The 13,781-nt window shown below is 57.4% G+C and overlaps 1 protein-coding gene across 1 annotated transcript in view; it reads right to left on the bottom strand.

Annotated features, from left to right (window-relative positions):
- NAT8L (N-acetyltransferase 8 like) overlaps positions 1-8,677 on the bottom strand; it is a 109,141-nt gene extending 100,464 nt beyond the window's left edge. Inside the window, exon 1 of the mRNA XM_075346809.1 lies at positions 8,205-8,677. Within this exon, the coding sequence (XP_075202924.1) occupies positions 8,205-8,574 (370 nt within the window). The 5' untranslated portion in view covers positions 8,575-8,677. The remainder of the gene's footprint in view (positions 1-8,204) is intronic.
- Between the last annotated feature and the right edge of the window lie 5,104 nt (positions 8,678-13,781).

Here is a 13,781-nt window from a genome sequence, read left to right as displayed (position 1 = left end):
AGTGAGGACAGTGAGGACAGTGAGGATAGTGAGGACAATGAGGACAGGAGGACAGTGAGGGCAGTGAGGATAGTGAGGATAGTGAGGACAGTGAGGACAGTGAGGGCAGTGAGGATAGTGAGGATAGTGAGGACAGTGAGGACAGTGAAGGCAGTGAGGACAGTGAAGGCAGTGAGGACAGTGAGGACAGTGAGGACAGGAGAACAGGAGAACAGTGAGGATAGTGAGGGCAGTGAGGGCAGTGAGGACAGTGAGGACAGTGAGGACAGTGAGGACAGGAGAACAGGAGAACAGTGAGGATAGTGAGGGCAGTGAGGGCAGTGAGGGCAGTGAGGACAGTGAGGACAGTGAGGACAGGAGGACAGGAGAACAGTGAGGGCAGTGGGGGCAGTGAGGACAGGAGGGCAGTGAGGATAGTGAGGGCAGTGAGGACAGGAGGACAGTGAGGGCAGGAGGACAGTAGGGCAGTGAGGGCAGTGAGGATAGTGAGCACAGTGAGGGCAGTGAGGACAGTGAAGACAGTGATGGCAGTGAGCACAGTGAGGAAAGGAGGACAGTGAGGACAGGAGGACAGGAGAACAGTGAGGATAGTGAGGGCAGTGAGGGCAGTGAGGAGAGGAGAACAGAACAGGAGGGCAGTGAGGATAGTGAGGGCAGTGAGGACAGGAGGACAGTGAGGGCAGGAGGACAGTGAGGACAGTGAGGGCAGTGAGGACAGGAGGACAGTGAGGGCAGTGAGGATAGTGAGGACAGGAGGACAGTGAAGGCAGGAGGACAGTGAGGACAGGAGGACAGTGAGGACAGGAGGACAGTGAGGACAGGAGGACAGTAAGACAGTGAAGGCAGGAGGACAGTGAGGACAGGAGGACAGTGAGGACAGTGAGGGCAGGAGGACAGTGAGGACAGTGAGGGCAGGAGGACAGTGAGGGCAGGAGGGCAGTGAGGACTGTGAGGGCAGTGAGGATAGTGAGGACAGTGAGGATAGTGAGGACAGTGAGGGCAGGAGGACAGTGAGGGCAGGAGGACAGTGAGGGCAGGAGGACAGTGAGGGCAGTGAGGATAGTGAGGACAGTGAGGGCAGTGAGGATAGTGAGGACAGTGAGGACAGTGAGGGCAGGAGGACAGTGAGGGCAGGAGGACAGTGAAGGCAGGAGGACAGTGAGGATAGTGAAGGCAGGAGGACAGTGAGGACAGTGAGGACAGGAGGACAGTGAGGACAGGAGGACAGTGAGGACAGTGAGGGCAGGAGGACAGTGAGGGCAGGAGGACAGTGAGGGCAGGAGGGCAGTGAGGACAGTGAGGGCAGTGAGGATAGTGAGGACAGTGAGGATAGTGAGGACAGTGAGGATAGTGAGGACAGTGAGGGCAGGAGGACAGTGAGGGCAGGAGGACAGTGAGGGCAGGAGGACAGTGAGGGCAGTGAGGATAGTGAGGACAGTGAGGGCAGTGAGGATAGTGAGGACAGTGAGGACAGTAGGACAGTGAGGGCAGGAGGACAGTGAGGGCAGGAGGACAGTGAGGGCAGGAGGACAGTGAAGGCAGGAGGACAGTGAGGACAGTGAGGACAGTGAGGACAGTGAGGACAGGAGGACAGTGAGGACAGTGAGCGCAGGAGGGCAGTGAGGACAAGAGGACAGTGAGGACAGTGACGACAGTGAGGACAGGAGGACAGTGAGGATAGTGAGGGCAGTGAGGACAGGAGAACAGTGAGGACAGGAGGACAGTGAGTACAGGAGGACAGTGAGGACAGTGAGGATAGTGAGGGCAGCGAGGATAGTGAGGGCAGTGAGGATAGTGAGGGCAGTGAGAACAGGAGGACAGTGAGGACAGGAGGACAGTGAGTACAGGAGGACAGTGAGGACAGTGAGGACAAGAGGACAGTGAGGACAGTGAGGATAGTGAGGACAGTGAGGATAGTGAGGACAGTGAGGACAGTGAGGGCAGGAGGACAGTGAGGATAGTGAGGATAGTGAGGACAGTGAGGGCAGTGAGGATAGTGAGGACAGTGAGGATAGTGAGGACAGTGAAGATAGTGAGGACAATGAGGACAGCGAGGACAGTGAGGGCAGGAGGACAGTGAGGGCAGGAGGACAGTGAGGGCAGGAGGACAGTGAGGGCAGGAGGACAGTGAGGGCAGGAGGACAGTGAGGGCAGGAGGACAGTGAGGATAGTGAGGACAATGAGGACAGCGAGGACAATGAGGACAGCGAGGACAGTGAGGGCAGGAGGACAGTGAGGGCAGGAGGATAGTGAGGATAGTGAGGGCAGTGAGGACAGGAGGACGGGGCGGTAATGTGGTCAGAACCGAAATGTCAGCGACCTCAATCAATATCACTCAATAGGCGAGTGCGGAAGATGGCAAATAAAGGATCGATTCACTGCAGCAAGGAGGACAGAGTCCCAGGGCGAGAGCCACTGCATATCACAGCACAGGCAGCGCAGCCCTATGCACATCACAGCACAGGCAGCGCAGCCCTATGCACATCACAGCACAGGCAGCGCAGCCCTATGCACAGCACAGCACAGGCAGCGCAGCCCTATGCACATCACAGCACAGGCAGCGCAGCCCTATGCACATCACAGCACAGGCAGCGCAGCCCTATGCACATCACAGCACAGGCAGCGCAGCCCTATGCACATCACAGCACAGGCAGCGCAGCCCTATGCACAGCACAGCACAGGCAGCGCAGCCCTATGCACAGCACAGCACAGGCAGCGCAGCCCTATGCACATCACAGCACAGGCAGCGCAGCCCTATGCACAGCACAGCACAGGCAGCGCAGCCCTATGCACATCACAGCACAGGCAGCGCAGCCCTATGCACATCACAGCACAGGCAGCGCAGCCCTATGCACATCACAGCACAGGCAGCGCAGCCCTATGCACATCACAGCACAGGCAGCGCAGCCCTATGCACAGCACAGCACAGGCAGCGCAGCCCTATGCACAGCACAGCACAGGCAGCGCAGCCCTATGCACATCACAGCACAGGCAGCGCAGCCCTATGCACATCACAGCACAGGCAGCGCAGCCCTATGCACAGCACAGCACAGGCAGCGCAGCCCTATGCACATCACAGCACAGGCAGCGCAGCCCTATGCACATCACAGCACAGGCAGCGCAGCCCTATGCACATCACAGCACAGGCAGCGCAGCCCTATGCACATCACAGCACAGGAAGCGCAGCCCTATGCACATCACAGCACAGGCAGCGCAGCCCTATGCACATCACAGCACAGGCAGCGCAGCCCTATGCACATCACAGCACAGGCAGCGCAGCCCTATGCACATCACAGCACAGGCAGCGCAGCCCTATGCACATCACAGCACATGTAGCGCAGCCCTATGCACATCACAGCACAGGCAGCGCAGCCCTATGCACATCACAGCACAGGCAGCGCAGCCCTATGCACATCACAGCACAGGCAGCGCAGCCCTATGCACATCACAGCACAGGCAGCGCAGCCCTATGCACAGCACAGCACAGGCAGCGCAGCCCTATGCACAGCACAGCACAGGCAGCGCAGCCCTATGCACATCACAGCACAGGCAGCGCAGCCCTATGCACAGCACAGCACAGGCAGCGCAGCCCTATGCACAGCACAGCACAGGCAGCGCAGCCCTATGCACAGCACAGCACAGGCAGCGCAGCCCTATGCACAGCACAGCACAGGCAGCGCAGCCCTATGCACAGCACAGCACAGGCAGGGCAGCCCTATGCACAGCACAGCACAGGCAGCGCAGCCCTATGCACAGCACAGCACAGGCAGCGCAGCCCTATGCACAGCACAGCACAGGCAGCGCAGCCCTATGCACATCACAGCACAGGCAGCGCAGCCCTATGCACAGCACAGCACAGGCAGCGCAGCCCTATGCACAGCACAGCACAGGCAGCGCAGCCCTATGCACATCACAGCACAGGCAGCGCAGCCCTATGCACAGCACAGCACAGGCAGCGCAGCCCTATGCACAGCACAGCACAGGCAGCGCAGCCCTATGCACAGCACAGCACAGGCAGCGCAGCCCTATGCACAGCACAGCACAGGCAGCGCAGCCCTATGCACAGCACAGCACAGGCAGCGCAGCCCTATGCACAGCACAGCACAGGCAGCGCAGCCCTATGCACATCACAGCACAGGCAGCGCAGCCCTATGCACATCACAGCACAGGCAGCACAGCCCTATGCACAGCACAGCACAGGCAGCGCAGCCCTATGCACAGCACAGCACAGGCAGCGCAGCCCTATGCACATCACAGCACAGGCAGCGCAGCCCTATGCACAGCAGAGCACAGGCAGCGCAGCCCTATGCACAGCACAGCACAGGCAGCGCAGCCCTATGCACAGCACAGCACAGGCAGCGCAGCCCTATGCACAGCACAGCACAGGCAGCGCAGCCCTATGCACAGCACAGCACAGGCAGCGCAGCCCTATGCACAGCACAGGCAGCGCAGCCCTATGCACAGCACAGCACAGGCAGGGCAGCCCTATGCACAGCACAGCACAGGCAGCGCAGCCCTATGCACAGCACAGCACAGGCAGCGCAGCCCTATGCACAGCACAGCACAGGCAGCGCAGCCCTATGCACAGCACAGCACAGGCAGCGCAGCCCTATGCACAGCACAGCACAGGCAGGGCAGCCCTATGCACAGCACAGCACAGGCAGCGCAGCCCTATGCACAGCACAGCACAGGCAGCGCAGCCCTATGCACAGCACAGCACAGGCAGCGCAGCCCTATGCACAGCACAGCACAGGCAGCGCAGCCCTATGCACAGCACAGCACAGGCAGGGCAGCCCTATGCACAGCACAGCACAGGCAGCGCAGCCCTATGCACAGCACAGCACAGGCAGCGCAGCCCTATGCACAGCACAGCACAGGCAGCGCAGCCCTATGCACAGCACAGCACAGGCAGCGCAGCCCTATGCACATCACAGCACAGGCAGCGCAGCCCTATGCACATCACAGCACAGGCAGGGCAGCCCTATGCACATCACAGCACAGGCAGGGCAGCCCTATGCACATCACAGCACAGGCAGCGCAGCCCTATGCACATCACAGCACAGGCAGCGCAGCCCTATGCACATCACAGCACAGGCAGCGCAGCCCTATGCACAGCACAGCACAGGCAGCGCAGCCCTATGCACAGCACAGCACAGGCAGCACAGCCCTATGCACAGCACAGCACAGGCAGCGCAGCCCTATGCACATCACAGCACAGGCAGCGCAGCCCTATGCACATCACAGCACAGGCAGCGCAGCCCTATGCACATCACAGCACAGGCAGCGCAGCCCTATGCACAGCACAGCACAGGCAGCGCAGCCCTATGCACAGCACAGCACAGGCAGCACAGCCCTATGCACAGCACAGCACAGGCAGCGCAGCCCTATGCACAGCACAGCACAGGCAGCACAGCCCTATGCACAGCACAGCACAGGCAGCGCAGCCCTATGCACAGCACATGGCGCCCAATGACAGACCCAGCTCGCTTCAATCCGTATGTATCCTATTGATGGAATTGCACGTGTTGTATCTGCGCAGGCGCAGTACAGACCATTACCCTGCATCTGCATTGTATGAGAGCACCGGGGTGTGGAGAAGGGGCCAGGCCAGCAGCCTCATTGGCCTAAATACCATTCTGTATCTAGGTAACGTTTCACAAGAGGGGCTTCTCAGAGACCCCTCACTCCGGTCCCCTACATTCCTGTGATGGCAGCCCCGGGGTCTCTGCACACTGCAGACCCACTGCCCCCAATGCAGAGGCACTGCAGATCTCACTAATGCAATGTGCTCTCCTCCCAGAGGCCACACATGCCGGGTACCCAGCAGCAGGAGCGCCAGGGATGATCCGCAGCATGGCACGCTGTATGAAGTCACCCACCAGCCAGAAACTTCCAGCCACAGCCCTCCCCCGGTCCATCCTATCATCTGCAATTGTCCTGAAATTGTGCAAAACCATCGAGCATCATATAAGTACCCATCACACATGATGTATGATGGCGACCCCAGACCACACAGAAGGGGCTCCATCACCCCTACATTCTGCACCCCAACCCCTGCACCCCGGGGACATGCACCAAGTCTCACTACCATGCAGTGCTGCATGCGACTAATAACCGGTCTGATGTAGCAGATCTGAATATGTTCCGATGGTGCAAATAATGCCCCATATTCAGACATCACCAATGCAAAAGTTACCAGAGTCCAGTCTGGGTACCGGACCGTGCTTAAATACTCTGCACCATTAGAGAGCGCCTTGCTCCAGGTGTCACATTATGTCCCATTAATGCAGCGGCAGGTGCCTGCCCCTCACTGACCCAGAACCGGGGTGTAATAGCACAAAACTTTCCAAAGCACCCAACGGGACGCGGCATCCGCTGCAGCAGCCGAGACTGGATGGGGCTGGTTCTGTCCTCTGCCACTCTAACACATATCGAGATCATTTGCAGCACAGCATATGGGTCATTATATATATATATATAATATATATATATATATATATATATATATATATATATATATATATATATATATATATATATATATATATATATATATATATATATATATATCCATTCCCCCCCCAACACACACACACTATTTCATCCAGTTCGGTGCAAGCTGTCGTGTGTCCAGTCTCTGACATACACATCCGTTGACTTCTATGAAAATGCTGCATTTCAGGACTGAGCAAAAAAGTTACGCTGATCTATGGGTATTATGTATATGGTGAGTGGCACCCTGTGGCAGTGGGCAGCATATATATGGTGAGTGGCACCCTGTGGCAGTGGGCAGCATGTATATGGTGAGTGGCACCCTGTGGCAGTGGGCAGCATGTATATGGTGAGTGGCACCCTGTGGCAGTGGGCAGCATGTATATGGTGAGTGGCACCCTGTGGCAGTGGGCAGCATGTATATGGTGAGTGGCACCCTGTGTCAGTGGGCAGCATGTATATGGTGAGTGGCACCCTGTGGCAATGGGCAGCATGTATATGATGAGTGGCACCCTGTGACAGTGGGCAGCATGTATATGGTGAGTGGCACCCTGTGGCAGTGGGCAGCATGTATATGGTGAGTGGCACCCTGTGGCAGTGGGCAGCATGTATATGGTGAGTGGCACCCTGTGTCAGTGGGCAGCATGTATATGGTGAGTGGCACCCTGTGTCAGTGGGCAGCATGTATATGGTGAGTGGCACCCTGTGTCAGTGGGCAGCATGTATATGGTGACTGGCACCCTGTGGCAGTGGGCAGCATGTACAGTATATGGTGACTGGCACCCTGTGACAGTGGGCAGCATGTATATGGTGAGTGGCACCCTGTGTCAGTGGGCAGCATGTATATGGTGACTGGCACCCTGTGGCAGTGGGCAGCATGTACAGTATATGGTGACTGGCACCCTGTGACAGTGGGCAGCATGTATATGGTGAGTGGCACCCTGTGTCAGTGGGCAGCATGTACAGTATATGGTGACTGGCACCCTGTGACAGTGGGCAGCATGTATATGGTGAGTGGCACCCTGTGGCAGTGGGCAGCATGTATATGGTGAGTGGCACCCTGTGGCAGTGGGCAGCATGTATATGGTGAGTGGCACCCTGTGGCAGTGGGCAGCATGTATATGGTGAGTGGCACCCTGTGGCAGTGGGCAGCATGTATATGGTGACTGGCACCCTGTGGCAGTGGGCAGCATGTATATGGTGAGTGGCACCCTGTGGCAGTGGGCAGCATGTATATGGTGAGTGGCACCCTGTGGCAGTGGGCAGCATGTATATGGTGAGTGGCACCCTGTGGCAGTGGGCAGCATGTATATGGTGAGTGGCACCCTGTGGCAGTGGGCAGCATGTATATGGTGAGTGGCACCCTGTGGCAGTGGGCAGCATGTATATGGTGAGTGGCACCCTGTGGCAGTGGGCAGCATGTATATGGTGAGTGGCACCCTGTGGCAGTGGGCAGCATGTATATGGTGAGTGGCACCCTGTGGCAGTGGGCAGCATGTATATGGTGAGTGGCACCCTGTGGCAGTGGGCACCCTGTGGCAGCAGCACTCAGCCCGGCTGGATCCCATCATTCACAATCGCAGCCATGCAACATTGTATCACTTCTAATCAAACAATAATCAGAAAAGTATGCCTTGTGCCCTGATCCCCCGGAGCCGGCACTGCAGACCGGGGCAGGGCACTGTAATGCAGTATGAGGACCCCCTACTTACATGTGAGCAGGGCATAGATGCACTGGAGCAGTGGCTGGTGTTTTAACCCTCTAAATGCTGAGCTGGGAATCCTTTCTTTAATCCCTTCATAAAATATTCTCCTTGCAGTTTCCTGATCTGAGGGCTGAAATTCCCGAATATAAAGCTGTTGCTGCTCCTTCCTGCCCTCCTCAGCGGCGCCCCCCGGGCTGGTGCTATTGGTGGTGGGGGGCACCAGTGGAGAGGGGCTGCTGCTGGATGCACTTGCCAGTGGGGTCCACATTGGAGATGAGGAGACGATCAGAGGGTCTTTCTGGGGTCCTGCCATGGAGCTGTGATCTTCTGCCAGGATTCCTGTCTCACAAACCATTTTTGGAGGAATAAAATGCATGCAAATGGCCAGAGAAGAGAAAAAAGGGGTCTGCAGAGGGAGTGAGGGGTGCAGGATGGAGGCGAGGCTGCGGGGGGCTGAGGATGCTCCGGACTCTGCAGATGGGAAGCGACAAGGAATGTGCTCCGCATCTCACACCACTATTTATATTGCTGCAAAGCCGGTACTCGCTGCAGCAGGGCGCCTCCCGGGTCCTAGCGCCGGCCGATCCCTCCATGTGATGATAGCAGGGTGGGGTGTGAGGACAGCCCCCCTGTACAGGCAGGGGCTTTATTATCATTGTCTGCTGTGCAGGACCCCCTAGTCTTGTATGACTGCACATGTAACACCAAGCTCTGATCCAAATAACACTGCAAGGGAACTATAAGTACCAGCACACCTGCCCTTGCAGAGTCCTGAACTGTATATAGATTTAGCTGTGGTGTACACATGTCAGGTTAGTGCCTGTGGTGTACACATGCCAGGTTAGTGCCTGTGGTGTACACATGCCAGGTTAGTGCCTGTGGTGTACGCACACATGCCAGGTTAGTGCCTGTGGTGTACATATGCCAGGTTAGTGCCTGTGGTGTACACATGCCAGGTTAGTGCCTGTGGTGTACATATGCCAGGTTAGTGCCTGTGGTGTACGCACACATGCCAGGTTAGTGCCTGTGGTGTACACATGCCAGGTTAGTGCCTGTGGTGTACACATGCCAGGTTAGTGCCTGTGGTGTACACATGCCAGGTTAGTGCCTGTGGTGTACACATGCCTCGTTAGTGCCTGTGGTCTACACATGTCAGGTTAGTGCCTGTGGTGTACACATGCCAGGTTAGTGCTTGTGGTGTACACATGCCAGGTTAGTGCTTGTGGTGTACACATGCCATGTTAGTGCCTGTGGTGTACACATGCCACGTTAGTGCCTGTGGTGTACACATGCCATGTTAGTGCCTGTGGTGTACACATGCCAGGTTAGTGCCTGTGGTGTACACATGTCAGGTTAGTGCCTGTGGTGTACACATGCCACGTTAGTGCCTGTGATGTACACATGCCACGTTAGTGCCTGTGGTGTACACATGCAAGGTTAGTGCCTGTGGTGTACACATGCCACGTTAGTGCCTGTGGTGTACATATGCCAGGTTAGTGCCTGTGGTGTACACATGCCAGGTTAGTGCCTGTGGTGTACACATGCCAGGTTAGTGCCTGTGGTGTACACATGCCAGGTTAATGCCTGTGGTGTTCACATGCCACGTTAGTGCCTGTGGTGTACAGATGCCAGGTTAGTGCCTGTGGTGTACACATGCCAGGTTAGTGCCTGTGGTGTACACATGCCAGGTTAGTGCCCCGTTCACATGTGTCTGAAGCTCACATTAATAGGTTTCTGCACATCCTTTCACATGCAATGAAAAAGTGTCATGACATCGCTACTTCTACTGCAGAGTGATAATAGGGCTAATCTTGTGCGAGTCAGCTGTCAATCAGTGGCAGAAATCCAAGAGTCAGCCAACACGTTGGATTTTAGGAAGAAATGTGAACATTCCGGAGTGATACAACATAGGAAAGATTCCATCACAACAGATTTCACAGAAATGATCTCCAAAGTAATCTGCCAATATCAATAGTATCTTCCCTAGACTTCATTTTCTCCTCCATACTTATTTGTATACTAGAAGGTGGCCCGATTCTACGCATCGGGTATTCTAGAATTTACGTATTGTGTAGTTAATGTATGATTTTTGTTATATATATATATATATATATAGATGTTGTTGTGTGTAGTTACCAAGTGTTTGTGTAGGGGCTGTACATGTTCTGGGTGTTGTCTGGGTGTGGCGGAGGGGTGAGAGCGGTGTTGTTTGTGTGTTGCGTTGTTTGTAGAGCGCTGTGTGTCTGTAGCGTTGTGTGTGTGTGTTGCGCGGTTTGTGTGGGTGTGGGGTGCGTGTGTGTTTTGGGGGGAGGTATGTTTTGTGCAATGTGTGTGTGTTGCGCGGTATGTGCGTATATTTGTGTATGCTGCGGTGTTTGTGTGTTGGGTGTTGTGTGTGTGCGGCGTTGTCTGTGTTTGTGGGTGTCTATGTAGGGCGGTGTTTGTGGTTCCCAGTGTGTGTGTGGTGTGTTGTGCGGTGCGCGTGTGGCGATGTGTGTGTGTTTTGGGGGGAGGTGTGCACCCCCATCGTGCTCCATCCCCCATGCTGCGCACTTCCCATCGTGCTCCATCCGCCATGCTGCGCACTCCCCATCGTGCTCCATCCCCCATGCTGCGCACTCCCCATCGTGCTCCATCCCCCATGCTGCGCACTCCCCTTCGTGCTCCATCCCCCAAGCTGCGCACCTCCATCGTGCTCCATCCCCCATGCTGCGCACCCCAATCATGCTCCATCCCCATGCTGCGCACTCCCCATCGTGCTCCATCCCCCATGCTGCACACTCCCCATCGTGCTCCATCCCCCATGCTGCGCACCCCCCATCGTGCTCCATCCCCTATGCTGCTCACCCCCCATCGTGCTCCATCCCCCATGCTGCTCACCCCCCATCGTGCTCCATCCCCCATGCTGCGCACCCCCCATCGTGCTCCATCTTCCATGCTGCGCACCCCCCATCGTTCTCCATACCCCATGCTGCGCACCCCCCATCGTGCTCCATCCCCCATGCTGCGCACCCCCCATCGTGCTCCATCCCCCATGCTGCCCACCCCCCATCGTGCTCCATCCCCCATGCTGTGCACCCCCCATCGTGCTCCATCCCCCATGCTGCGCACCCCCCATCGTGTTCCATCCCCCATGCTGCGCACTCCCCATCGTGCTCCATCCCCCATGCTGCGCACTCCCCATCGTGCTCCATCCTCCATGCTGCGCACTCCCCATCGTGCTCCATCCCCCATGCTGCGCACCCCCCATCGTGCTCCATCCCCCATGCTGCGCACCCTCCATCGTGCTCCATCCCCCATGCTGCGCACTCCCCATCGTGCTCCATCCCCCATGCTGCGCACCCTCCATCGTGCTCCATCCCCCATGCTGCGCACCCCCCATCGTGCTCCATCCCCCATGCTGCCCACCCCCCATCGTGCTCCATCCCCCATGCTGCGCACCCCCCATCGTGCTCCATCCCCCATGCTGCGCACCCCCCATCGTGTTCCATCCCCCATGCTGCGCACTCCCCATCGTGCTCCATCCCCCATGCTGCGCACTCCCCATCGTGCTCCATCCTCCATGCTGCGCACTCCCCATCGTGCTCCATCCCCCATGCTGCGCACCCCCCATCGTGCTCCATCCCCCATGCTGCGCACCCTCCATCGTGCTCCATCCCCCATGCTGCGCACTCCCCATCGTGCTACATCCCCCATGCTGCGCACCCCCCATCGTGCTCCATCCCCCATGCTGCGCACCCCCATCGTGCTCCATCCCCCATGCTGCGCACTCCCCATCGTGCTCCATCCCCCATGCTGCGCACTCCCCATCGTGCTCCATCCTCCATGCTGCGCACTCCCCATCGTGCTCCATTCCCCATGCTGCGCACCCCCCATCGTGCTCCATCCCCCATGCTGCGCACCCCCCATCGTGCTCCATTCCCCATGCTGTGCATCCCCCATCGTGCTCCATTCCCCATGCTGCGCACCCCCCATCGTGCTCCATCCCCCATGCTGCGCACCCCCCATCGTGCTCCATCCCCCATGCTGCGCATCCCCCATCGTGCTCCATCCCCCATGCTGCACACTCCCCATCGTGCTCCATCCCCCATGCTGCGCACTCCCCATCGTGCTACATCCCCCATGCTGCGCACCCCCCATCGTGCTATATCCCCCATGCTGCGCACCCCATCGTGCTCCATCCCCCATGCTGCGCACTCCCCATCGTGCTACATCCCCCATGCTGCGCACCCCCCATCGTGCTACATCCCCCATGCTGCGCACCCCCCATCGTGCTACATCCCCCATGCTGCGCACCCCCCATCGTGCTACATCCCCCATGCTGCGCACCCCCCATCCACAATTTTGGAGCAAGACAGACAGACAGACAGACAGACAGACAGACAGAATAAGGCAATTATATATTGTGATATAATCACTGGTACTGTGCTGAGAGGGTTAAGGTGTGTTACCTGGGCCGGCTCTGTTGTGGACAGCTAATGAGATAGGTGGGATGGCTGTTCACCATATCTCCACCTCGGGGTGTGGTCCCAGGAATGAAAGTCAGGCCTCTGAACACACCCATGGCCCTGCACTGAAGTTCCTGTGCTGGAGGAAGTAGCTGGGTGTATTGTTGGGTGGAGGTAAGGAAACAGCATCTGAGAAGGCTCTGCAGGGACTTGTGGACTGAACATAACCTGAAGGGCTGAGGTTTGGGAATGTACCTGTTTTCCTGCCTGTACATGCCATGTGATGTCCGTACCAGCGCGGTGCTTTATGAAGTGGAATAAAGCAGGCTGTGATCTTAAGAAACTGTGCCTCCTGTGTCTACCTGAAGCCCTCATGCTGAGCGAGTAACCCCCTATGTTGCAAGGTGCAACGTCACATATGGTGGAGAATGCGGGCATGCGGTCTGGTTGCTAGGGGCAACGGCCTACGACATATTCCTGTGGATACGGACTGCTTGCGGTGGATCGGCGGGTCCACGAAAATTGTCTGTGCACTCAAGCAGCTGGCGGTGGATCGGCGGGTCCACGAACAGGGACAGCGCTCTCAAGCACCTGGTGGTGAATCAGCCGGTCGTTGGGGACCCGTGCTGCAGTGGCGAGAGTCCAGCGACTGGAGGTTCCAGGCCAGCCGGAATTGCAAGGCCCTGCTTGGTGAGCAGTGATACACCACAGGCTGGAGATCCTGGTTGTACGGTCAGTACAACCCGGAAAGGTTAGTGGTTCTATAACCCCCCCCCCTGTCTTTGACCACCGGGTATTACCCATTGGAGCGCCCCTCCTGTTCCTCTTTTCGTTGCAGCATGGAGGAGCTCCTGAACCAGCTGCTGCAGAGCCAGCAGCACCAACAGCATGTGCCTGGAGGTCCAGTGACAGCAGTGGGGGCTAAAAGCCAAAAAGAGGGAATGGTCCCTGCAGACGTTGTGGAGGAGCTGTACCAGTTCCTGGTGCAGGGACAGCAGGAGCTGTCAGTGTGCAGCGATGTGGCAGCCATGGACCAGTTTGAGCGTTCCCTTCGGGGGCCGGTATGGACACTGGGTGCCCAGGGAGATAAGGGCGAACGGTGTGAACTGGGGGCTAAGGACGTTGCATGGAAACC

The sequence above is a fragment of the Anomaloglossus baeobatrachus genome, chromosome 1, assembly GCF_048569485.1.
Source record: "Anomaloglossus baeobatrachus isolate aAnoBae1 chromosome 1, aAnoBae1.hap1, whole genome shotgun sequence".
In the NCBI taxonomy this organism is placed as follows: Eukaryota; Metazoa; Chordata; class Amphibia; order Anura; family Aromobatidae; genus Anomaloglossus; species Anomaloglossus baeobatrachus.
This window is presented reverse-complemented; position numbering and strand designations above follow the sequence as displayed.